The following is a 26843-nucleotide window of genomic DNA, read 5'->3' on the forward strand; positions in this document are numbered from 1 at the left end:
ATATAAAGAAGCACACTCCTCCTTCCCCCCGAGGAATAGGCTCTGGCAAGCCACATGCAAAGACACCTTGACAGAAGGGTAGGTTATACGACTGCAAGAAGATGAAATTCAGTGACTGTACTGGCCAATTATTCTCTCATCTTCTGTTAGAATTTGTCCCTCACTCCTCTATTAAGTCCTTGAATTTGCCTAGGTCTAGTTGCTCCAAGTAGCAACTTCTCTATTCTTGTTGAGGATTTTGGACTGACACACACCCACCCTTTCCTCCTCCTGCTCCTTTTTTTGCGGGGAACACTATTTGGATGGACAGTCTGTGTTTAAAGAACAATTTAGGCTACTTTTGTGAAAAAAAGGAAGATTGAGGTAAGTGGCATGGCAGAAGCATTTTTAGACCCCTCAAAGCTCTTACTTTTGTTTTAAAAAAGTTAAAAGCTCAATAGCTAGGGGAGGAAGTAATTTTCTTTGGAAAGGGAGTACACTTGCAGAGTTATCCAATGGGAATTTGCTACACCTTACTTTACCTGGGATAATAAGACTCATGCTCCAACTAAAATCAATAAAATGAACCTTATTTCCGGCACAAGAACTACTAGTATCATTGTGCTAAACCCACTTCCCTTCCATGTAGCATTCTTTGTTGACAGAAATATAATTTCCTTATGGGCTACAGGAAATTTTCAAAACAGAGTTCATTGAACGTAATTTGAGTAGCACAGTGCCAACTAAACGTAGCTTTTGTACTGCCAGGAAATTAACTTGCTTTTAATTTAGATTTACTCAAAAGAGATTATTTATCAATTCAAAGCTGCTTTGCAGAGATTTCTCATTTTTTTCTTGAGGATACTTACAATACTCCACTTGTGGTAGTGTCAGAGACCTTTTCTTTTTTTCTGTTTCAGACAGCCTTGGTTTTTCAAAGTCTTCAAAACAGCTCACGTTTGCCTGGTTTATTTTACCAGGAGCCCAAGTAACTCTTCTTCTTATCTTGGCCTTTAAAATAGTATTTACAGAGAAAGCGATACAATAAGTTCATACAGCAGGGACTGGGTGTTGCATTAGGCTAGTTCTACAACAGTATCAGCAGCTAACTAGAAAGTGTTTTGCAGTTTCTTAAAAATTAAACTACAGCATAACAGTTTGAAAGCAAAGATCTTTGCAGTCGATTCACTGCAAGGCAATATTGAATTGATACTCACTCAGAAGGCATTTTAAAAGTTACCCCTTTAAAAACAGGTTAAGTTGTGTGAAAATTGCTTATCAAACTTATTTTCTTAATTGTAAATATAACCCTATTTATTTAATATTGCCTTTTGGAAAGTATTTCAGAGTTCACAAATAAGATCTAGAACAGGTGCTTACTTTAGAATTCTGTTTTGAGGAAAAGGAGGCAGAAGTCACCAGCATCTCAGTTAAGTTTCGTATCCTATCTTCTTGTACTTTTTGAAGGGAATTTTTTTCTTCCAACAGCTGGGCCAATTGGTCTTTTTCCATTGCATGAATTTGAGTCTTCGAGGACACCTTCCATAAAAAAAGGCAGTTTGATTAATATTTTTAAGAGAGTGCAAGCTCCTCCTACAGAACATACACATTACTAATATCTAAAAACAACTACACATATATACTCTTTTACGTCTGGAAGAGCTGCCTTCTATCATTAACAAAGCTGACAATTTAGTTTACAATTTACCTGTAGCCTAAGTAGTTAAAGGTGTCAAAACTCTCAAAAACAATACAGCCTCAGATTTTTCTAGGGACAAAAGAGCATTCTTTCAAGTGTAACACAGTTTAAGATGACCTCACCATGGTGTCAGATGCCTGAAGTTCTGAGAACTATGATTCAACTGTCAAATAACAGCAAGCTACTCTAACGCATGTAGTCTCTTCAAATTTGAAGTACTGAAAATTTATTCTGTTGTAAAGCAACTGCATTACAGTAGCTAGTTTTTTAAAACAAGCTTATCACAAGCTTACAATAATTTATAGTAATTTTAAGTTCACATGGGATTTTCCTGTAAACTCTTCTCTACTTAAGTACTTTCCTCACTACCTACTACCTCAAGACACACTTGTAGATTAAGTTTAGACTGTAAATTACATTCAAAAAGAAGAGGTTGGTTATATTTCCCTTAAACTTTTCCTATGACCTTTTTATTTGCAAGAAAAAAAAATAATGCATCTTTTGATGATTTAATGCACGAAAACTGTATGTTCAGAATTGTGATTTTCCTGTGCTTAGTCTTTTGTAGCCTGTGCTCCAACAAGACTTGCAAGACTGCTCCTCAACTCCATCGAGTTTTGGAGAAAGATGAACACATAAGAGACTACACCGTTTGGTGTTCCTTTTCTAAAATGTTATCTTCTGCCCATACAGGACATAAGTTTCAGTGCTCAAATGAAGATAAAACAGTGGTAAGGAGGGAAGAAAACATTAATTAAGATGTAATCTTTAATTGTAATATAAAAAGTTAGTGGCAGTTAATTAATATTGCCACAAATCAAAAGAAATAAAGTGCACTATAAGATATACATTTCTATTTCTCAAATATTTTAACCCACAGAAGGAAAGCAATTCAGTCAGTCGATCTCATTCAGTATTAGCTTTCACACAGATATGGTTACCATAGCTTTTTCAATTTTTATTCTCAGTAGAAATGAGAGGTATCACTTGAAACAATTTACCTACCCCTCTAGATTTTTGGTTTAAAAGAGAATGTTCCCAAATATCTATCAGTTGTAAGGACAGATTAATGGTAGTAATTTTTACATACTTCCTCCAGTTGCTTTTTCAAATCCAGAATTTCTTTGCGATATCTCTTCAGGAGGGCATCGTCATCAAGTACTTCGTTGACTTTTGGAGTATTCTTCATTCTTTTGGCTGTATTGGCAAACTGGGAGAATATTCGCTCATGAGCAATAGTTAGAGAACAAATGTATCGAGAGATTCTGTCTCATATTTCACAGAGTCAAAGGGAGAGTTTTTTAGATAAAGAACAACTTACAAAGGACACAAATATTTATTTGCTTACTTTTCACATATTCTAAGCTGTGAAAAGCTAGGTTTACTTTGCTTGATATTAATACCTAAAAAGTGAAGCCTAACATTTCAGCAAAAGTATGCCCTATTACTTAATAAAAAGGCTCAAGAAACCACCAAAATGAAAACAATCCTATCTAAAGAATAGTCACACCCTTTCCTGCAGCACCTGTCTAACATATTCTGTTAGCAAAGACTTGCAGTTCTGAGTTTGGAAAAGGCAAATGAGAAAACAGAGGTTATCTACTGCCTACAAGGTGAGAAAAAGACTTAGGTTCCAGCTGCCAGGAAGCTCTAGGTTAGACAACCTAGTACTAGATAGAAACATTCTGTGTACAAAACAAATAATTCAAGTACCAAGTCGTCAGAGGAACTTTAGAGGATTCAAGGGACTACAAATCCAGTAGATTACACTTTTCACCCCTCCAACCTGTCTACAATGAAGTCTTGAGTAAGAATAATGCTTGAAAACAGGTGAGAAGTTTTACCTGAAGAGTACCAAGAGTTACATCAAAAGAAACAGGAGTAATTGTACAAATAATAAGCGTCTTGGCATTTCCTCCAAGGGAGTTCTGCAGAATTCGAGTCAGCTTGCTATCTCTGTAATTTATGAAACTGATGAAAAAGAAAAAAGATTTCATATTTTTGTAGAGAAAAATAGAGTAAATATCTTTTCTAGAGATAACAGGTTATTTGAAAGTTACTAACACAATTTAGGATTTACATAAAAGATGTTGATTTCTTAGTTTAATTACTGACTTCTCTTAAAATGAATATACAAACACAAATGCTTACCCAGAAGGGTCATCACAAAGTTTTTTGATAACTTGACCCAGAATGAACAAGCTCCGGTTTATATTGCAGCCTTCTTTCAGTCGGACACCTAGGTATCACACAGTAATTGTTATTTTTTTTAATTTTTAAAAAATTAAGATACGTTTTCAGACTGTCAAGCTTGTGCTGTGCCAAGAGCCATTATACCAAATTCCACAATGCACTAGGACGCACCACCAGCCAGCCAAAATCCTTTATAATAGCCCAAATGAGTCAAAATAAGATAGTAATCTATCACAAATAAACATTAATAATCCTTATACAGTTAGTAGCTGGGGCCATATTAACTTTAACTTTCTTTGCTGTTTAAATTCTGCAGATGCTAAAATTTACATGTGTAAGTAGAGCAAGCCAGTCTCTTATACAAGGAATAACCCAAAAGTTGTAAGAGACGATATTAACTTATGTTTCTCTCACATCACTTTTTTTACAAAAAAGGCATCTTTGTGTAGCTTCATGCTGTCACTACTAACAGATCACGCTTCCACTTAGCTAAAGATTGAGCCATTCATTCACTCTTCATCCTAACATGCAAGTGATTAGAAGCTTCTGGGGTTTCTTTACTACAGGTGAATCTTTACTGATTCATCCCCATTCTATTAGTTCAGTGTCTGACTGTTGTTGGACTTCGAGAAAGCCGTATTGGTACATAATTGTTTGCACTTCTCTGCATTCAGTGTTTTCCTGAACGGATCCTGCTCTACCAATGGGAAGAGAGATTATTTATAAACAATAAGTAACACAACAATACACAGATAAAATAATTTGAAAAGAGATGGTCATCCAGAGAGCCTCTATTAAACACTCACCTTCGGATCCAGTTTGACTAGCTCTTTCACTGCCTGCCAGATCTACCAAGTTCTGCAAATTCATTAAATATTTCACAGGTTAGTTCTGAGGCACTTTAGTTTTAGCAGAGATTTAGAATTTGGAGGATTTAAGAATTTAGTAAACTAAAGTTACATTTAGAAAAAAGCAAGGGGTCTGTCATTACTGGAAGTAATCCCTAGCCACTACATGCACACCAACCTATTACTTTCAAGGTACCCAAGTACATTGAATAAGTTTGTATGAACTCAATTAATAGCACCCTGAAAAGTATTTCAAACTTACAGCACAATTCCCCCTGCCCTCCATAACTAAAAGATAAAACAGTGTGAACTACAGATTCAAGCTATAGGAAACTTCATAGAATCACAGATCACCTGCTACAATCTTTCATGGAAAAGAAAGCCTACGTGAGATTATCTAGCACCCTGTATGTCAGGTATGATTAGCTGTATGTCTCTCCTTGCCTGTCATTGCATGGATAAGGAAAAGGAAGAAATTAAGTATAAGTGGAAAAGTCTCACTCTGAATCTTGTTAAAAGTCAACTAGAATTTTATAGCACCCCATAACGATTTGCCTAAGCAAGTATGCCTTGCTATAATTGGTGTCTGTTTCAGAAGAGTAACATTTTTTACTATCTCCACCAAAAAGCAACAAGCCATAAAAGCCAAACCCACCCTTCCCCTTCTCTTAGTAAAGGTTACTACGAAGTCAGTTAAAACAGAGAGACAGAGCGAAGTATGTGGGGTGGTGCAAGAGTAGATCCCATAAGGTATGGTAAGAGAAAAGGTGGGCAGTAGTTTGCTCAGATACCACATGAGGAGTATTTACATTTAGATCCCAGAGCCTTTTCACACAAAGCCAGCCAGACAGCTCTTTCCACAATGCATGTGATTGAATAACATCATTCCCAATTCTGAATCAGAGCACTCATGCAAATTTTAGCAAGCTGAAATGCTTTCATATCAAGTTCATTCCTCCAGCTGACTTGAATTCTTTCCTGAGAATGAAGGAAAGGCTGTAGAGAGAAGGCATCAGGAATCAACACCCCCTCCTAGAGATCAGCAGTGTATTTCCCCCAGCTTAGGATATTCCATACACTTACTACTAATCCAAAGAGATAAGAGGGGTTACTTTTGGAAAAAATGACTCTTCTGGTCATTACAACTGTAGGCCACACGTGCTCTTAATAACTAAATTTGAGGATAAGAGAAGCCTTAAGGCTACCCATTTTAGAAAGTATTTCATTGGGCTTGTCAATGGTCAGGAACTTGTCAGTAGGGGAAGCTGTGTTTAGCAAAACACAAAAGCAGTCTGAAAATAGTCCCCTACATTCCTGGAAAGGACATAACACTCCCTAGTCCAGCATGACTAGTCTAAGAACTATTCCGACGTCAGAACTCCCTTTGATATCCTCTGGATAACACCCCAGGAGTCACCCTCTATATAGAAATGTGATTTCCGCTTAAGAGATATATGATAGAAGCATGCTTGTAACACCATTATCAAGTAATATCTCTCAAACAAGTTATCTCTCAAACAAGCAGTAGCAAGTTATCTTCTTAAATGACTGTTTAATAACTTCTTGCAGTACATCTTACCAAGTGGGACACCATCACTGCTCCATCACAGTTTGCATTTACAGGGTCACTTCGTTCTCTGCTTTCAATGATCTAGAAGAGGGTACAATGTTGTTTTTATCACTTCATAAATAATAAAACCCCTCCTAATAGGGAAATGTTTTTTACCATTCTGAAGATAGTATGAGAACGGGAACTGTGTTCATTCATTTTTGTTTCTCCATAATGGCGATTTTCTGTCAAAAAGCAATATTGGAATATTACTGATAAACTGGAGATGACAGACAAAAAGCACAATTTTAAAGCAATTAGGAAACTGGTGTTCTTCAGATATAACCTCAAAGAGGTACACCGTGATTCTAGACACATCTGACTCATCAATGTTTTTAATATAGCAGCTGACACTGGCTAAACAACTTACTTTCTCCTTTTCTGATCCATTCCATAACTTGTTCTGGGGCAACAACCACCTCTTCAATCAGATCTTCTACATATATATTCCTCTTAAGAACAAAAACAACAATAAACTTTACTGAACTCTGAAACTCACTTCAATACATTAAGTTAACTTACAAGCAATTACCAGCAATTATGGTATTTATTCCAGTTTACTCTTTCTTAAATAGGAAGCAACACTGGCTTGAATTCATTGTCAAAGTTAAATAAAATGTACTATTCCTGGAAAACTTAAGGGATTAAGTCTATATTTACAAACATAAGCCAGCAACAGCAAGCCCAGCTTCACCGTTGCTATTCTAGTACATTAAGTCTCTTTCTACTAATTCTGAAGGTAACAATTACATAATTTGGCACAGAAAGTTTTCAACTAGATGTCTCTGAAGATTGCTTTTTTTAACTACTTCTTTTACTCCAAGCAGATGCAATACTTACACTTCATTAACATCCACTTACATTAACATCCTCACGAATTGCCAGAGGTTTCTTTTTCCTTGTGTCACAAAGCAAATCTGTAATGGTTTCATTGTAGATTTCCATGTAAGAAACTCTCAGCAAGAATTCTCTATCTGGAATCTAATGGTCAAAGAGGGAAAAAACAACAACAAAACAAAGAGACTAAGCAATGAACATCTTTTAATGCAAGTATTCTGAACTCATAGGTATGTGCTTGGGTATCATTCTTGAGACTTCTTCCTCCACATTTTCTTTGCACATTATTACCTACCAATACCATATCATTTTTCTTCTGTCCCAACTGTTTGCATCTGCATTAAAGATATATCAATTTTATAGGCTATAAAAGTAACTTGCCTACAGAAATGACACTAATAATCTCTCTCAAACACCCTTTCCATATCTAATTTTCTCCAGCTTAGGCTCTTTTCTCTCTGTGTACCTAGTCTTCTCCACTAGCTTAAGTCTACTTTCCTGCTACTTCTTCCCCTGCCTCCCTAACAGAGAATACTGAGGTGAGGAAAGGCTGTACAATGGTCTAAAGGATTACAGCACTATGGAAATTCTTCTTGGCTTTAGTTATTTTTATAGACCCTGTAAGGTACTCTGTATCTCCTCAAAGGAGCAGTGACCATTTCATGTCACTGATAACAGTTACCTGAAATCCTTAAGGCAGAAGCGAGTGCTCTGCAGAAGATGTTTTAGAAATCACTGTTTTAACTCATACCTTCTCCTTACTTCCTATTAGCACTGAGCAGTTACCCTGCGATTCCTTTGAAAGCCTGAATAAGTTTAGTCACAACCTTCCCAAATTATTTAAAAACATGAGTTTTTTTTAGATTTAAAATAGCAGAATAAAGAACACAAAGCTTCATATTACCTTAGTCTATCACCATCATATTAATGAGCAAGCATCTATTTATACTTGTAATCAAGTCTTAGTATATTTGCAAGTTTAACAGCTCCCCTTACTTCTGTTCTGATTTGATTCCAGTAGAGTCCCATTATCTTTTTTTTAACCACTCATCTTTACAAGGCTAGCAAAGCAACTGCAACATATAGTTAAATATAAAATCATTGCCTTCATAAGCTCCTTGACACTAAAATGAATTTTTCTGCACCAATCAAATATTACGAGTCCTTTCAGTCATTGTGATTTAACAGAATTGCTCACCTCACAAATAATTTTGAAAACATGTTGAACTGCCCGAGGTATAATGCCCGCAGAATCTTCACTTCCCATCATTGTGTAGGTCTTCCCTGAAGCAGTCTGTCCGTAAGCAAAAATTGTGCCTATAAAGACAGTTAAATCTTATTAATTACTTACGAAATACATTGCAAGCAGGATTTAAACAGTTTTAAAACTTACCATTATAACCTTGCACAGCCGACTGTATAATTGGAACAGCTACACCTTCATATAACTGCTGAGTATTGTCACTGGAGTGAAAGACACGATCTTGAAAAAAAAATAAATAAAAGCATGTAAATACATTGTATTGCAAGTTAAAAAGAAGCTGTCATTTTATGCAGTATTGTTGACTTCAAATCGAATACATGAATTGTAGGATAAATTAAACACAAAATACAATTGTGACACCAAGGTAAGCTTTCTCTTTTTTTTTTAAAAAAAAGAAATATTAAATCCAGTGCCAAGAAAGATACAAATAGATGACAAGTCAGTAAAAAAAAAAAAAAAAAAACAAAAAACAGTCAAGCCATTTATTCCTAAAAAACATCTATGGATGGTTTATCTACGAGGATCGTAAGCCTGACAAGACAGGCTACTTGTTAAACTCTTAGCTTGAAGTATGCTGCTATTGAATCCGTAATTTGGGACAAATCTTTCCAGTGGCTACATTCATGTTAACAAGTAGAGCAGATCAGTAGAAATCCACACTTAGGCACTCGTCAGTTTTGGGCTCCCCTACCCCCTTCTACCTAAACACTCTGGACTAGCCCTAGTCTAGCCCATTTAGAAGCTGGATTCTTTTCTATGAATTCCAGTCGTGTTCCAAAATCACTCCACAGCATACTCCAGGAGAGAATGCAATGTCCATCTGGGAGCTGACTTCAAAACCATATTGCTACTGTTTGTTCTGGTTTCAGCTAAGATAGAGATAATTTTTCCCCCAGTAGCTGCCATGTTTTGGCTTTAGAATGAGAATAATATTGATCACACATATTGTTTTAGTTGTTGGCACGCAATGTTTATATTTGGCTAGGATAGCATTAGGTTTCTTCCCAGCAGCTGCTGTTTCTCAGATTTAGTATGAGAAAAGCATTGATAAAACACTCATGTTTTGATTGCTGCTAAAAAAAAAAATAATCAAGGATTTTTCAGTTTCCTATCTTTTGCAGGTGCAGAGCCAGGACAGCTAATCCAAAATGGCTAATTGAATACCATAGCACCATGCTCAGTGTAAAAATGGGAATTTGACAACAGGGTTGCATGGGTAGGCAATTGAGATCTCACATTTGGTGTTCCACTTGCTATCTCTGTGCTTGCTGCGATCTCTGCTCGAGACGAGCTAATCATCAGGCAGTGAGCAGTTGCATTTAAATACATTATTATATATGTATTATTGTTGTTATTGTTTTCTTTTATTGTTCTATCAAAACTGTTTTTTTCTCAGCCCACAACTTTTCCTCTTCTTCTCCTGATTCTCCTCCCTACCCTGCCTCCCAGGAGGACAAAGCAGCTAACTACTCTTTGGCCAGCTAAGAGCTAAACTACAACACTTGATCCTGATTAAACCAGAAGTCCTGGGTGCCCCAATGGCACTCCTTCAAAATTAGAAGATTGGGAAAATAGTTCACAGACATAGTTCGACAGGCTGAGAGAACTGGGGTTGTTCAGCCTAGAGAAGAGAAGGCTCCAAGGAGACCTCATAGTGATCGTCCATCCAGTACCTGAAACGGCTACAGGAAGGGGAGGGGCTTTTACAAAGGCTTGTAGTGATAGGACTAGGGGCAATAGGTATCAGCTGGAGAGGGGCAGATTTAGAGTAGACATAAGGAAGAATTTCTTCACCATGAGAGTGGTGAGGCACTGGCCCAGGGTTCCCCCGGAAGCTGTGGGTGCCCCATCCCTGGAGGTGTTCAAGGCCAGGTTGGACGGGGCCTTGGGCAGCCTGGGCTGGTGGGAGGTGTCCCTGCCCATGGCAGGGGGTTGGAACTGGATGATTTTCAAGATCCCTTCTGACCCCAACTATTCTATTATTCCCTGACACTGCAAAAAGCTAAGCTAAGGCCACAGACACAGGCATTCCTTCAAGCAGTTCAGTAGCAAATGTTCATGTCAACATTGACATAGGCCTATCAACACAAATAAGTTTATCAACATAAATCAATCACTTCAGCGTTCTTACCATAACTGAATACTTTTGTACCATTGACTTCCGAAATTGTATTATCTTCACTTTTCCAGTAGAGGACCTCTTTCTCTTTCTCTTCTTTTTCCCTAAAAGAAAAGACATTCTGTTAAGCTTTATGAGGTTGGGACTCACTCCTGGGATGCGAATCCCTCCCTTAATGTGAGCTCCGGGCTCCCTCCTTCCCCCACCGTCTCAGACATCACACCTTCACAGAATCATACAACAGTTTGGGGTGAAAGGGACGTTAAAGCCCATCCAGTTCCACCCCCCCGCCATGGGCAGGGACACCTCCCACCAGCCCTGGCTGCCCAAGGCCCCATCCAACCTGGCCTTGAACACCTCCAGGGATGGGGCACCCACAGCTTCCGGGGGAACCCTGGGCCAGTGCCTCACCACTTTTGCCCCCGCCTGCCGGTGGCGGCGTCGCTGGGGGCTGAAGGCCAGAGGGGCGAAGCCACACCCGGGGGAGAAGCCCGAGGAGCCCTGGGAGGGCTGTACCTGGCGATGAGCGGCCGCACTCGCACGCAGACCGTGACAGCTCCCTCTTCCGCCATCCCCGCGGCGATCGGAAAACTCACTGCCACCTCCGCTCGCGGCCAAACCGCCGCCCGTATTCGAACTGAGCCCCAGCCCGCTTCCTATTGGCCCGCGCTAGGGAGGACGCATCCTCGATGGAGCGTACCACTCGGCAGCATCTGACGGGGGAAGACAAGGGAGGCGTGGCAAGGGGGACGGTGGGTGAGCGGCCTCTGTTGGTGCCGCGACACCCCTCCTGCTTGTGCCGCGGTGGTAGCGTCCGGGGCTGAGCTCGGAGGGCGGGTAAATGGGGGGTGCAGTGAGAAAGTGGGCAGTGAGCCGTGGCGGAGTCGCTGCGTGCCGAGCTGGGTGCTGGGCAGGGGGCTGGAGAACAAGCCTTAGGAGGAGCGGCTGAGGGAACCGGGGCTGTTCAGCCTGGAGAAGAAGAGGCTGAGGGGACACCTTATCACTGCCTACAACTGCCTGAAAAGAGGTTGTAGCAGGGTGGGTGCTTATCTCTTCTCCCAAGTGACAGGGGACAGGGCAAGGGGGAATGGCCTCAAGCTGCACCAGGGGAGGGTCCGATTGGACATCAGGAAAAATGCCAAGAGAATGCCAAGTTCAAGAGAATGCCAGTTCTCGGGCACTGGCAGAGGCTGCTCAGGGAGGTGGTGGAGTCCCCATCCCTGGAGCTGTTTAAAAGACAGGTAGATGAGGTGCTCAGGGGTCTTGTGGAATTGTAGACTCACTAGGTTTGAAAATACCTTTGAGATCATTGTGTCCAACTGTAGTAGTGGACATAAAAAATCTACAAAACCATATCTCATATGATTTAGTAGTGGACATCTAAAGTCTACTAAACCATAGAATTGTAGAATCATAGAATCGGTAGAATAGTTTGGGTTGGAAGGGACCTTAAAGATCATTTAGTTCCAACCCCCTGCCATGGGCAGGGACACCTCCCACCAGCCCAGGCTGCCCAAGGCCCCATCCAACCTGGCCTTGAACACCTCCAGGGATGGGGCAGCCACAGCTTCCCTGGGCAACCTGTGCCAGTGCCTCACCACTCTCATAGTGAAGAAATTCCTCATTATGTCTGGTCTAAATCTGCCCCTCTTCAGTTTATACGCATTGCCCCTAGTCCTATCACTACCAGCCTTTGTGAACAGTCCCTCCTCAGCTTTCTTGCAGGCCCATTTCTCATATGACCTAGTAGTGGACAGGTATGTTTGGACTCAGTGATCTCAAAGGTCTTTTAAAACCTAGTGATGCTATAATTCCATGAACTGAGGTTTGTTTTATTTTTTGATGGAAGTAAAATTTATATAGGTGCTGAAGTGTGAGTTAGAAAACAATGTGAAGGTTTGGTGGGTGGTAGGTAGTTCCAAGCAGCATTATTTTAGAAAACAGGAGCAAATTGTGTTTGTCTGCTCTCCTAAAAAAAGGCTGCTTCATGGTGTTGTCTTCCAGTGAAAGCAACACAGTCTTTGCCCTGGTGTGGGCAGGTTTGGGGGTCGGGGAAGGAGGGGAAGGTAGCTGCAAAGAAGAGCCTACAACAATCAGAGGGCAAGCTCCAACTGCATTTATTTCAAGCTCAACTAATTAATGAACAATTTCTGAAAACACTATTCCATGTTTAAACTTTTAAAAGAAAAATGTTTCCCCCATATTTTAATCATCCTCCTTTTCATCATCCTCTGCATCCTCTTCCTCTTCTTCCTCTTCCTCTTCCTCAGATGCAGCTAAGGCTTCTTCCTGGGCAGCCTTGAAAGCTAGTTCCTCTTCCAGAGTGGGGTCACTTGTCTCAGTGATTTCTGGCCCACTGGGGTATTCAGCTTGTACTGGTGGAGGTAGTTCAGGACTGTGGTTCTCCAGACTGTATTTGTGGCCCCAGCCAAAGTAGATGTTCTCAAATTTCCTGAGAAACAAAAGTGAAAGATTACACATTCTCCCTACCTCCAACAAAACATCAGTGGAGATACTGTCAGGCTTCATTACTCTGCTGTGCAAAAAGTCAGCCATGCTGGTGCAGATGTCCTATAAAAAGTATTTAAAAGACCGCAACTCTTTTTAACTGCTGTTACTGCAGATTATATAACTTCCACTTAAAAATCTCCAAATGCTGAAATGATGGCAGCTGTACTCTGTCACTGCACCATATTGCAATATGACTCCAGCTTCACGTTAGTAACACTGCCGTTTCAGACACGAACTCCGGTGCCACTTAAAAGCATGTAGAGGTAATGACTTACCACGCACAGTGGAAACAAACGAACATTAGAACCACAGAATGTAGCTATTTTTGCAAAAATGACCATAGACTCAGGAATATAGGTTTTACATCAAAGACTCTGCCCAAATTCTAACTGGACATTTACATCCACTAACTAGCCTTTCAAGGGAGTATTCAGTTTCAGTCTTAAATACATACTCACTATTCCTGTGCACATTTAAGTGTCTTTGTCCATCAGCCTCTGGAATAGTTAAAATTTGGTCAATAAATTAATAATAGAGCAACTTTTACTTTGGTAGACAATTATCTGTGTTTAGCATATGCAGTCTGTGTAGTAACCATGTCAACTACCTACTCACCTGCCAGATGCAAAGGTATATGCTCCAGGCCATCGGTTCGACTGGAGGATTGCAACAGCATGTTCTGGGATCAGGTCTGTAGAAAGCCGAGCTGTCCAAGCAGGGATGTTTTCAATTTCTGGAGGCAGACAAAAACACAGAGTCTATGAATAAACTGACTTATGAGACTCTACAAAATATTTAAGACTGAATATTCAAGCAATGGTTATAATAAGCTTCATGTCAGAAGATCCAGAAGTTAAAAAATATAGGCACTGTATTCAAACAGGTGGTTTGGATGTATGGGTAGGTAGCGCAGGAATGCTATAAGAGCCACGTACAGAAAAGATAACGCTTCTGAAATTCAGTAGTACTTAATGCTGTTTCTTTTGTTGAGGATATTCTATTACTTATGGATAAATTATTTAGTTATATTTCTCCTCGATGAAAGGTAGGACAATAATTTACTATTGACATAAACTAACATTGAGGTTTCCCTGTTCCCGTGATTTCTGCAGTAATCTGCTACAGGATCTGAATTGTTATATATATATCTATGTACATCTGTACATACGTATTTATTTATTTAAATGTGCACACACGTTTTGCATCTAAAATGATGATAGAAAAATAGCTGAATGTCTTTCATATAGTGAGCTGTCTTGAACTTGCAGTAGCCTAACAAGTCTGAGGGATTTTTCCCCCTATTCTCAATGGGATTGTTAACTAATAAACCAAATTACTTCAGTTTTAATGTCAATACTGTTAATCATTTTGCTTTTGATCAGTTTTGTAAAAGAATGAGCTATGTTGCTCCTTGAAGCTTCAGAGTCCTATAACATCAAATATTTATTACCCAAATGCCAGCATTCCTACTGACTCTATCAAAAATTTTATATTCCATGAAGAATACCTTCATCTTCAGAAAGTGGAGTGAGAAGAGAAGGTCCTACTTCTTGCTGTGGTTTGTCTGCCTCCTCTGATTTCTCCTCCTCTTCATCTTCTTCTTCCTCCTCTGATTTTTGAGAAGGATTAAACCAAACACAGCGACCCTATAATTGAAATGGAAAAATAATAACTACATGTAACAATGACTGAAAGAATGTGAGCCAGTTAAAACAACTGGTTCAGGCACACACACAGAGATAAGGGAGAGGGGGAAGAAAAGAAAAATATATACTCCACACTTGGTATATTGTTGGCAGAATATTGTATCTTCTTGGTAGAGTGCTCCCTCTATCCCTCATTCCTCCCTGATCCCTACTTACTATTTCAGAATAACCTTATACCACTGTCATCATCTTTTTGTTATTTTGTAGTCTTCAGTTCCTCACCATGTTGGTTTATATCCTTGCTAGATTACCTGTTACTGCAATCAAAGAGGCTTAATTTATGGACTTTGCCCTTCCTTTTAAAGTCTGGCTTGTTATTTAGGCAGGGGAACATAACACAATGTTATGTTCTTAAGATTCTAATGTTCTAAACATTATGGATTTTATTTTTACAACTATTGTTTAGCTGGTAATAATTTTAAACCTTATTTCCTACAATTTGCTGTCGTTTTACACTATCACTCTTCAATTGATAGGTTGGTCAGCAAGTCATCCAGCAACGATTATTATTACTAATCAGATTAGTAATACCTCTTTCCAGCACTAGCCTGATATCACAAGCTTTTAAGCTTTTTCATTTACATTCTGAAGCCCTAGGAGTACTACAGTGTGAATGGTATCCAAGATCCACATGAGCTATGCCCAAACATACCTGTGGTAGAATACTCTGTGAATGGTGTACCCACAGGGAGAGAGAATCCACCATTTCAGCCACAGAAGGAGGCTGAAAATCAGGATTTTCTTCATATGTATCTCTTCCTCCTTCCTCCTCTTCATCTTCTTCCTCTGCAAACTGGTAAAATCCAATGGGAGAGACCTGGGTTCCTGCTGAGATCCGAGCTATCTGTGCACGCAGGTAATTAGCTTCATTTCCAGGGAAAGGAGGAAAGCTCACAATGGGAGCATCCAGCCTGCCAGTGAAGAACTTCTTGATTTTCCTGGCACAGACAATCTGGGCTGGTGTCACTGGAGGCAACTTCACCCATGGTTTGCCTGGCTCATTACAGACAAAGTAGACATATTTATTAGCCCCTGTCCCATTTTCCTCTTTTGGGATGACTGGTGGCGGCTTATAGGTAGACTTTGGTGGTTCATCTTTTTCTTTCTCCTCATCTGTGTCTTCAAACTCATCCGTCTCTTTCTCTCCTTCCTCAATAACGTCTTCCTCTTCTGTTTCCTCCTCCTCTTCTCCCTCCTGGAACTGTACTTCAGCTATAATATAGTTCATCTCCAGGCCCAAAATTTTGCCCCAGAAGCGACAGGTCTGGATTGGCTGAGCACTAATTAGTTTTTTTAGGGCAAGGAAAATATGATAGGATTCATCTTTGCTCAAGCCAATTCCAGCCTGTTCAAAATAAAAGGCTGTTTCCATCACATTAGGTAGAGGGGTCTCTCCCTAGGAAAGAAGATCTAGAGTTAGAGCTGAATAATAGTACGATTATCTATTTGAAAAATTAAACATGTTATCCACTGAAGGTTATATTTCACTTCCCTGTAGTTCCACTGATTCTGTCAAAGTGCTTTGCAAACATTCATTCAGTACATTTTCCACTATCATTTAGAAAAATTAAAAATGTTATTTTAGAAGTAAAGAAGAGAACACAGGCGAACTGCAGCTTTTAGAATACAGGATTTAAAAATGAAAACTCACTTTAAATTACTGCAAAATAAGGGAAGTCAGAATTCTTACACAGGATCTGCAAAGGACTTCAGTGCTAGCGCGTGTCAGCTGTGTGAGAGGCCTTGATGCCCACAAACAGTGTCGCTGTGTTTCTTTGTGTTCGTGGCAGACACATTTGGGGAAAAAGTAATACATATTTTTCATATTTAGTCATTAGGCCAGCAATATTTATCTGGAGTAAATGTTCTTTTGAACAACATGGCATAAAGCTCCCCGTATTTTTTAAAACACTGGCCCATGTTCTTACTGAAATCCATAGTAACACTTCAGTTTGGTTTTAGTGAAAGCAGAACTAGGGAAATAATGAAGACTTCATTAAGTATTTCCATTCGATTTATCACTCTTTTCATATTTCATGAAGGTAAGGAATTATATCACACAAAGATATTAGAAGTTATACATGGCAGCGTAGGGAATTTGGAAGAAGTAGTGCTAGTTTTGTATGGAGTTTTTTTGGCCCTTCCAGGTTTCTTACATCAAAACGAGACAGACAAGAGCATGAAAAATTCAAAATTCCTTTCTGACATACCCTGCTTCTTTCTATTTTTCCAAATGCTTCTGCATATAAGCAACTGAATACTGAAAAATCCCCCTTTTTAATAAGTGGCTTTTCAGTTCTAGTAGTTCTTCGTTATAACTGTATTTATTTAATTGAAGAAGGACAGATTGGAACCACAGCTGGAGCTGGAAGGATCATCAAATTCTCCATTCTCTGTTTTACAGTAGCAGCTGTGCACAATATTGTCTAACTGGTATGCAGAATTATGGTCACTTCAAGTAAAGAGATGTCACTTATAGATAAATTTGGATACAGTAGTCCATGTTGAACTGGCATATAGGGGATCTTGTAAACTTCACTTTCTGTTCATCATCTCTGGAACATCTATGATTTTAAAGGCTCAGGATATTAGATTTACTACAGGGAAAAACCCCAACTAAATAACCAGATGGCTTTTCTTCTTCAAAACTAGACATGGGATCAATTTAGCTGTGAAAAAGTGTACATAATAGTGTGCCTGCAATTATTTATGTGACCGTGAGAGTTAATAGTACAAGGTAGCTCACAAATTCCTCCCTTTCTTCTTTTCCTTTCCTGCCATACTCCCACCCATTCCCTGGTATATATGATATTTCTTTTTCTCTGATAATAACTCACTATCTCTTCTTCCAGTTCTTCATCTCCTTCTGCATTTGTCTTGAGGAACAACGCTTTACGCACTTCTGCAGCTTCAGTTGTTGGAAGAATCTCATGTTCATCTCGAAGAGTGTCCATTTTTTTCCGAAACTGAGCACACTTCACGTCCTTGCTGATATTCTCAATTATGTCTACTGCATTTGTGGGCTGTTCATCCAGGATCTTTGTTAGCATATTAGCAAGATGATCATATCTGTCATATAAGTGTAAATATTACTGACCTACTATGTGAAAATCTTAGAATACTATGGTTTTAATAACAAAATTAGAAGCTGATCACCTAGAGGTTTGGAGAAATTGTTGGAATAGTCAGATGAAAGGGTATCATGGAGCATTATGGGAAATCAGACTTGAAACTAGCCTGATTATAACATAGTTAGGAGTAGTCCCATCTTCCATATCATAGTCCCATATACCGCACCTGTTTCTGGAGCTGAAGATGAATTTAAACTTGCTTTTAATAAAACCAACTTCCCTTTGAACTCTATAGATTCCCTTAGGAATTTTGATTCTGAAAGACGTTGGACACACACAAGTATGACATAACAATGAATTACTGCATTTATAACATATTCTCCCATCCTACATATACCTGCTTTTATCCTTGCCTTTGCCCTTCTACCAACACTACTCTCTCTACTAACACATCCTACCCTTTCAACTGCATTCCTTTTTCAGACTTACAAGTTCAGGCCAGATGTTGTGCTGCTCTTCAGTAAATAGGCTTTTGCATTCTGGATTGCCAGCATTCGGGATTCAGGATCTGGTATCTGATCATCGTATGGACTGTATCCTGGCTGATAAAGACCATAACCTGGTTCATGTGGCTGGTAGGGGCCATGCCCACGTTCATATGCTTGATAGAGATCTTCTCCTGCATCGGTGTGATAGGCACTTTTTGGTTCTTGTGCTTGGTAAGGGTCTACTTCTGGTGTGTATGACTGATGCATGTTTTGCTTTGCCTCCTGTGCCCGATAAGAGTCTTCTTCCAGCCTGTACCTCTGGGTGACATTTATTTCTGGTACCTGTGGCTTGTGAGAGGCTTGTTCTGCTCCCTGAAGGTGTTCGGTTGGGGTCTGCGATTGATATGGGGCTTGTCCTGGTGCAGGAGCCTGGGCGACACCTCCTGTTCCGTCCTGTGCTTGGTGGGGGTCTCGGTTTGGCTCATCAGACCCTTCTCCTACCCCCAGGTACCCATGGGAAGGCGGTTCCGGTTCTGACTGCTGGGAGTCTTGCTCAGGACTGTGCTGCTCCTGCCCTTCCCGAGGTCCATCCCGGCCCGGGGGCTCCCCGGGAGGCTCGTCCATGGCTTGGCCTGGGGGACGCGGGCGGCGCCGGCTCCGCTGGTCACGCAGCAACCGGTGCAGCGGGGCGGGGCGGGGCGGGGCGCGCGGGGTTGACCTGGCCGCCGTTGCTAGGAACGCGCCGCGGTGCTGGGAAGGGCTCCAAGCCCTATCGCCCGCTTTTTCCCCAAGCTCGGGAAAGGTCGCGGCTTCTTTGGGGTCTGCCGCAAATTGGGGAACAGCAGCCGGCTGGGAGAAGCAGCTTCGCTTCTCTGAAGTCCTACACCCGGTTCGAGACAATCTTCGGCTTCAATACAGGACGGGGGATGACGTGACTAAGAGCAGCCCTGCAGAGAAGGACTCGGGGGTGCTGGTCGATGAGAAGCTCGACATGAGCCGGCAGTGTGTGCTTGCAGCCCAGAAGGCCAACTGTGTCCTGGGCTGCATCAAAAGAAGCGTGGCCAGCAGGTCAACAAAAGTGATTCTGGCCCTCTATTCCTCTCTTGTGAGACCTCACCTGCAGTACTGTGTCCAGTTCTGGAATTCTCAATGTAAGAAGGATATGCAACTGTTGGAACGGGTCCAGAGGAGGCTACGAGGATGATTGGAGGGCTGGAGCACCTTCCCTATGAGGACAGGCTGAGAGAGTTGGTCTAGTTCAGCCTGGAGAAGAGAAGGTTCAAAGGAGACTTTATAGTGACCTTCCAGTCCCTGAAGGGGCTACAGGAAAGCTGGAGAGGGGCTATTCATAAAGGCTTGTGGGGATAGGATGAGGGGGAACGGGTATGAACTGGAGAGGGACAGATTTAGACTGGACATTAGGAAGAATTTCTTCACCATGACAGTGGTGAGACACTGGCACAGGTTCCCCAGGGAAGCTGTGGATGCCCCATCCCTGGAGGTGTTTAAGGCCAGGTTGGATGGGGCCTTGGGCAGCGTGGTCTGGTGGGATGTCCCTGCTCATGGCAGGGGGAGTGGAACTGGATGATCTTTAAGGTCCCTTCCAACTCCAACTATTATATGATTCTAATCTATGAAGTGGAGACCAGCAGCAAGAACACCGCTTAGAATTCTCTTGGCTTTGTATGCCAGTAAGCAGATGAGTATTCTCATACAGAGAGGCTCTGAAGAGCTTCCTATCAGCACAGGAGTGTTCAAGGCCGGAGTGGATGAGGCTTTGAGCAACCTGGTCCAGTGGGAGGTGTCCCTGCTCATAGCAGGGGTACTGGAATGAGATGATCTTTACCCAGGCTCTTCTCCCAGAAGGGTGTTCGAGCCCTGCTTCTCTCCTTGCATCATGACCCACAAACCACAAAGCGCTGTTAGTGCTCTGTCTTAAACATTTGTGGTACGAGACTCTTTCACATCTCAGCTGAGAGCAAATGAATGGATCTTCAAAAGCTTAATTTTGATTTAAAATGACATAAATTACACTAATTTGCCTTCATTGCTTTGCTTGTGTGCAGTAGAAAATGTAGTTTAATCTTCTACATTTTAGTGTTGACATATTATGCTGTTGCTATAATGTACAAAATTTTTTTCTTTTAGGGGATGAACATATTGTAAAAACTGACAATTATTTTCAAAAACTGTCTTCACAGACCCAGGGAAAACAACAAAGTAAGTTCACTTGGAATAAAGATGTTCTGATAGAAAACAGTTTTGTCTTGTGTGTCTGTGTTAAGGAGACAGCTCGCCATAATGTGGCTGACTTCTGTTTGCAACAGTATTCAAACATTAAAATGTGAAGGACAGGAAGAACCTGCTAACTTCTTTTAATTTAATTAACAAGATTTGTTTTACAGAAATATGGTAGCACAGTGCTATCTGGTTTTGTAATCCCCTCAAGTATTATGTGCTACAGTGCTATCTCTTTGAACAGATATTCCAAGTTATGATAATATCACGTGTGTAAAATTTACTCACAGGAATCATCTCTGTAATTGCTCATTATTAAATCAATGAAAAGCTTTTACTGTTTAAGTAAAGTTGAACATGTACCTAGTATTTGAGAAGTCATGAAACGTATAGGGCAGGTGAGATTTGGGGCATAGGGGGAAGGCCTTTTAAGTGTCTGCATGATAGCAAATATATACAGCTGGCTCAAGGCTAACTTCAAAGTGTTCTCTAATAATTCAACAGGGAAAATTGTACTGTCTTGGGGTATCCATGTGAAGAAGTTGGTGCTGTACAAAATCTCAGCAAAATGCCCTATTAAAGTTATAAGTTGTATTAAATAAAGTAGTGCAATACTTGAACTGTAAAATATATTTCTCTGTCATTGATGGACCAGTTAATGCAACTTTTAAAAAATGTTGTTTATTCTGGATATCTATTAGAAGTAACCAGAAAAAAATCTCAGATAGAACATTGCAAATTTCTGTCAAGTTCTAAGAGACTAAATGAGAGATGTATCACTGAGGAATCTGACCTGTTCTGAAACAGCAACAAAACACACATTCCCACAACCTTTAATAGGCAGAGCACTTATATGAAGAATTAAAAAGTTTCTGTGTTGTGTTTCTATGATTCCAACAAGTAAGAAAATATCATTAAAATGTTATTTCTACTGGGTCTCATGCTTGTAGAGGTTTTGTCACGGACTTACTGATCTTTTCAAGGAATGTGTACAAGTTCATTTTGCAGATGTATTTGCAGAAATTACACATTGACTGCAGAGGGTGGTACAGTACTTGCAAATTGTGAATTCCTTTTGTAGGATTTTGTCAGCCTTGTTCAGTGAAGAAAGAGAAAACTAGGGGCACTTGTGTTTTGTAATAATATTCCTCTCTGCCTTTGCAACTACATGTTAGGACACAAGTAAAACGTACAATGGCTCAGGGCAAAGAGTACCTCAGTGCAGAAGGATGTTTCAACAAGGTGCTGTGATGACCTGTTGATACAGAAAAGTAGGAAATGGATATATGCAATATTGCTGCTGAATCTTACTCTAACAAACCCTGTCAGTAGCATCGGTTAATTAGCTGTACAGTAAATAAAGTATTAATGTTTTCTCTGTCCAAAGGAGCTATGTTAGTAGTTTGTATTATCTCAGCTGTGGCAAGGTAGCAATGGGCTTTTGTTCTATGGATGCAAGTCCGGTTTTCAGTAGCCCTTTAACTTTTTTTTAAGCTAGGCTCTTGCCTGTTGCTGATTTCCACGTGGAGATTCAAAGATGGTGTAAAATATTGCACATCAAAGTGGACATCTGTTGCGTTTCTATGCAGTTTCACTGGTGAATTTTGAATATACTTGCACTGGGGAGGAAATGACAGGCAATCTGAACAGAGCTTCCCATTTCAAACGGTAATCCTTCTGTGCTCTGTTGTTTTCCATGCAAACAACTATCAAATTGGGAAGCCCAGATTCAGGTCTTGTGTATGTTCCTACAAGAATGCCTTCATCACCAGACCGAAAGTAGTGCCTGTAACTACTGAGATGAAGCTGCTTTTTACTGTGTAGCAGGCAAGGCAACTTTAACTGAATTCCAACCTGCACTCTAGGAATTGCTATTGCTCTCTTGTGCAAAGCTTGTTCCTGCAAGCAGCTGCCAGGTGTGCTGTTAGCTCACTTAAATGGGAGGCATAATTAATAGATTCTTACTGGATTTGGTATGCCGTAGGTTTCAAACTGCATATCATAGTCAAGACTAAAATGCCTGAGCAAATGATGATGATCTTTAGCTTTTCTTTTATACTATGTTTATGAATTACATACTTATGCTTGCTCTGACTGCTTCTAAATGATGAGGAAAGTTACTTGAGAAATGCAGATTCTGTCCTGTTACCTTTTTTAATTCTCGTGAAAAAAACTGTTATCTACATGACTGCTTTTTAATCTCTTTTTTTTTCTGTTCAGAAGCCAGTTACATTAATTTCTCCTGCAGTTCAAAAAACCCCAAAATGACCACATGCTATTTTTGTGCTGAGTTAAACAGGCAGCAAGTGTTTTAGTTCTTTAACAGAGTTTTCACTTTTACTCTTTAACCCAGAGAGGATCAAAATGTATTTCTGCATCACTTTCAGAATATAGTCTTCTATTTCATTGAAATTCTTCTTTTCATGTCACTTCTAATAGCAATTTCCTGCTAAATATCTAAGTAAGTGCTTGTATATATAAAAGAAAATATTATCTTGTGAATCGTAGATGTTATTTTGCAGGGAGAAATAGATGCTCATGTGAGATCTCCTTAAAATATGGCAGTGACTTTTTATTTGTTAGTTACAAGGTTATGGAGTCAGTGCTGCTGATGTGCCTGTTCCTTCTTCCGTAGGGCTTCATTTTTTTCTCATTTTTGGGTTTTATGCTGAAGTCAAACTGTATTTCTCAGGTGGTCATAGATGTTAGATAAGTGCTGGCAGTTTGAGATGCTTTTCTATGAGGCACTATTATTGGAGTATGAGAGACTGTCATCCTTCTGCAGGGGGCTGATAGAAACGCATATGGTGCTCTGAAGAGAATAATAATCATTTTTGAAGATGTAGTGCTGGCTTTTGCTCTTACTGAAATCAGTGGGAGTTTTGCTACTGACTTCAGTGAAAGCAAGGTTCGGTATTTTGTCATTTCATTACAAATTTTTTTGACATAGCTATGTGCTGAGAGACAAATTGATTTTAGTCCTGACTTGCAGAGCAGAGTTGCTGTGGTTAAGGCTGGGTGTGAGTTTGCATCCTGAGGCGTGAATTCTATATTTTGCATCTTCTGAGTTCAGAAGATCACTGTGAGTTACAGGATAATGTTCAGTAGACATTTAACTATAACTGTGCACTGACAGCAACATTGGTGTGGACCAGAAAAATTTAAGGGTGTAAAACATGTATCACCTGGTAATCTTACTGCTAAACCTATGTTTCTAACAAAGCTTTTGTTCAAAATTTATTACAGTCATAAGGTGGGGATTTTCCTTAGGATATGTGTAGGAAATTGAAGCTGATATTTTTTCAGATACTGGAATGTAATGCCTTTGTGATTATGATTTTTGTTACTGAAGTTGATGGTATATTTCTCTGATTTGGGGCACTGTGTGACTGACTAAAATGTGTAGTGGACACCGTGATTAATGCTTTCTGGGTGCGGTATCTCTAATTTATTCTATTTTTTCTTCATGTTAGTACATCATTTCTTACCCGCCGGTGCCATCAGAGCATGGTGGGGTTTTGTTGCTGTTTATGAGGAGAAAGCTTGTTTTCTGGCAGAGAGAGTGTGGCAGTTGTACATCTTTTCAATACGTGCTGGGTTTGGCCAGCGTCAGCCCACTTCGTGCTGGTGCTCAGAACTGTCCATTTGCCACAAGCCTGTTAGATCACAACTGCAGACTTTGGAGGCTGTGTGGTGTGATATTTGCTAGAGTGTGATGTAAAGCAGTGGCAATCCTTGTTGGCACGTTACACCTATGATATAGAGTTCAAGCAGGCCTATTCTGTTACACGTTTTGTCGACTAGTCAGAGAAATCTGTCTGTGGGATAGTACCTTCTCTTTAAAAGGTCTAGCTCACCTATTTGTGCATTTCTGCACTATTCTCATCAACTGAACCTGTTTCAGTGATTCCTGCTAACTATACGAAATTTTCTGTTCACAGCTCCTGATGACTGGTGTTACAAATTGGGAAAATGGGCTATTGGAGTTCAGGATCTTTGATTGCTGCAACGTTACCTGGTGGGAGTAGCCATGGTGGAATGAGCTTCAAGTGCCCTCCTCTGCTCTGCCTGTTCCAAGCTTGTAAAATCTTCACAGGCTTGTTTCTCCTTGCTGTGCACATAAAGTTCTCTTTTTTTTTTTTCCAGGGGAGAGGAGGATAAGAGAAAGTCAAGGTTTATTTCAATGCAGAAATACTTCGGGAGTTTTGTTTCTGTTAGTATTTGATTAAGTAACAGTTAAAATAGAGTAACAATTTAATTAAGTGAAAAGGACATTAACTTTTTACTTTGCAGATCTGTGACCATTACTGTATTTCTGAGAGTGATAAACTTATATTTATTAGATACTGCTTTCAATTTAAAATGATTATGTGTAATGGTTGATTCTTATGTGAAGCTGAGCAAGTACAATCACCTCAAGAGGATTATAAATTTCAGTAAATTCCTACTTTGCTTTTCTCTAGCTGTATGTTTTATAACACTTCTCATTGTAGAGAGAATGGATTTGATATTTTTTTTCCCTCTAGTCTGCAGCAGCAGTGTAGAACAATGTAAAATGATTCAGCGGTATTTTACAAAACATGAAGAAATGGAGAACCAGGCCTGATATTTTGCCTCTTCAAATGATTAGGAGAAGGACTGTCCATATTTCTTTCCTATCTATCAATCACTTAGAAAATAAATACTTTAAAACCAAAATCCTTCAGCAGTGCAGATAGCTTTGTTTTCATTAGGGGTGCTGGAAATGTCCAGGAGGTTTTGTGGAATTTAAAGGTATACAGGAGAAGTTTCAGGACTTCACTAACATTAGTCATACATGTAGGTTCACACTAAAGTCTTTACAGGAGGAGCTTGCTGTGTTAGACTCAATAAATATGAAATTCTGCTCAAAAATTCGTATTTTATGTTGCAATCTGTCAGAAAATCCATGCTACTGAGGATCCTTTTAAAAAAATACATTTTTTCAGGCTATGTTTTTTCAACAATGTCCAAGAAGGTTGTCCTAAATTATGCTGTTTTGACTGTGTGATGTGTAATAATTAACCTATTTAAGGACAGCAGCATGCGCAGAAACAGTATGTTTAATTTGTATCTACTGAGTTGATAATGCAATTGCATTCTTCACTTGAAATAATACTCAAAGCGTAATGGGAAAGCAAGCCTATGAAGTTTACTTTGTGATGATTTCCAATAAAGAGAAATCCATCTCTAACATTGTTATTTCATGAAATACTCTTAGATCAAACATTTTCTCTGGAAAGAATTTTTATAGTTTAAATACTTTTTCGTTATTAATTAGATACCTAGGTTCAGTCTCCATTATTACAAACACCTTTGTCCCATTTTCTTTCTCCATAATTGTAGAACTTCTTGTAAGCAATCTTATTTTAGGAACAAATATGTTCACTTGAAAACATTTTTTTTTCTTTTCTGTATTCGTCTTTATTTTTTTAAATAAGGTTTCTATTTTCACTTAGTCCCCAAATTTTTTTCTATCTGTGAAAACATGACAAAAACAAAGGAAATATTTGCATCAGCCATCAAAAGACTGTATTTAGGTGAAGTAAACGGGAGTACCTATGAAGTATCTCTGAGATATGTTTCTCTGTATTTTATGTAAGTAACAGTGGATCACTAGATTTTTGGTGCAAGTTTCCATCCTGTTTTACATGTAAATAAATTTCTCATAGAAAATATATTATGAATTTAGATAGTAGAATAGATTCTATTAGCCTGTGTTTTCTTGCAAATTAAATGATCCAAATCAAATGATAAATTTATTTGTATTCCTTTGTCAAAATATGAAAAAAAAAAATGATGTCCATGTAGGAAACTCCAAATGCATCTTAAAAGGTGTCCTTAAGTATGTAAAGCTCAGGGGCGATATAACATTTTAGTTTCAGCTGACTGGAGACAGAATTTTTTCATAGTTAGGTTTAATATACTTAGGGTAAAGTATTTGGAAGTTAAAAAGATGTGACAATCCATGCATTGAGGAAGGATTCCTTAACTGGATGATGGGGAAATTCTGTAACGATATGCTGTAAACTGTACATCTCTTTAGGCTTTTCTCACCCTTCTCAGAACTGAAAGGGGTCACAATTATCTATTTCAGACCCCTAGATTTTAGATCCTTTACTGAAGGAGAAAGCAACTTCCCCCTTTTCCTTCGCTGTCCAAAGAAATAAGTAGGACTTATGTTCTACAGCTGCTGGGAGCATATACCCTTTATACCAGCCAAGGCAGAACTCAGGAGGAGAGAGACTTGAATTCAGCTCCCT

The 26843-nt window shown here is 39.6% G+C and overlaps 2 protein-coding genes across 4 annotated transcripts in view; both read right to left on the reverse strand.

The window, feature by feature from the left end:
• CENPE (centromere protein E) overlaps positions 1–11184 on the reverse strand; it is a 35265-nt gene extending 24081 nt beyond the window's left edge. For 2 of the 3 annotated variants that reach the window (XM_054066358.1, XM_054066357.1), the window contains exons 1-14: positions 11065–11184; positions 10561–10652; positions 8559–8648; positions 8364–8482; positions 7190–7309; positions 6699–6780; positions 6446–6513; positions 6299–6370; positions 4678–4729; positions 3830–3917; positions 3523–3649; positions 2769–2888; positions 1360–1518; positions 849–990 (exon numbers count right to left, since the gene is read on the reverse strand). In XM_054066358.1, coding sequence (XP_053922333.1) covers positions 849–990; positions 1360–1518; positions 2769–2888; positions 3523–3649; positions 3830–3917; positions 4678–4729; positions 6299–6370; positions 6446–6513; positions 6699–6780; positions 7190–7309; positions 8364–8482; positions 8559–8648; positions 10561–10652; positions 11065–11120 — 1387 coding nt within the window. In that variant the 5' untranslated portion in view covers positions 11121–11184. The remainder of the gene's footprint in view (positions 1–848; positions 991–1359; positions 1519–2768; positions 2889–3522; positions 3650–3829; positions 3918–4677; positions 4730–6298; positions 6371–6445; positions 6514–6698; positions 6781–7189; positions 7310–8363; positions 8483–8558; positions 8649–10560; positions 10653–11064) is intronic. The other variant, XM_054066359.1, reaches the window with a different exon arrangement.
• A 1569-nt stretch (positions 11185–12753) lies between these two features.
• Positions 12754–18955, reverse strand: LOC104068741 (radial spoke head component 4A). The gene is made up of 6 exons (XM_054065562.1): positions 18326–18955; positions 17603–17834; positions 15418–16161; positions 14567–14705; positions 13675–13792; positions 12754–13000 (listed from the first exon to the last, which is right to left on the reverse strand). Exons 1-6 carry the CDS (start codon positions 18946–18948, stop codon positions 12754–12756), a joined length of 2103 nt encoding a protein of 700 aa, XP_053921537.1. The 5' UTR covers positions 18949–18955.
• Positions 18956–26843: the final 7888 nt, after the last annotated feature.

This window comes from Cuculus canorus, chromosome 4, assembly GCF_017976375.1.
Source record: "Cuculus canorus isolate bCucCan1 chromosome 4, bCucCan1.pri, whole genome shotgun sequence".
Classification (NCBI taxonomy): Eukaryota; Metazoa; Chordata; class Aves; order Cuculiformes; family Cuculidae; genus Cuculus; species Cuculus canorus.

What these genes read in the sequence shown, in the direction of transcription:
- LOC104068741 (XM_054065562.1), bottom strand. Translation starts at nt 18,948, where the DNA reads ATGGACGAGCCTCCCGGGGAGCCCCCGGGCCGGGATGGACCTCGGGAA. An exon ending in ACAACATCTGGCCTGAACTT is followed by an intron (nt 17,835 to 18,325) that starts GTAAGTCTGAAA and finishes CTTATATGACAG; the next exon opens with ATATGATCATCTTGCTAATA. An exon ending in CACAGAGTATTCTACCACAG is followed by an intron (nt 14,706 to 15,417) that starts GTATGTTTGGGC and finishes TTTCAATTATAG; the next exon opens with GGTCGCTGTGTTTGGTTTAA.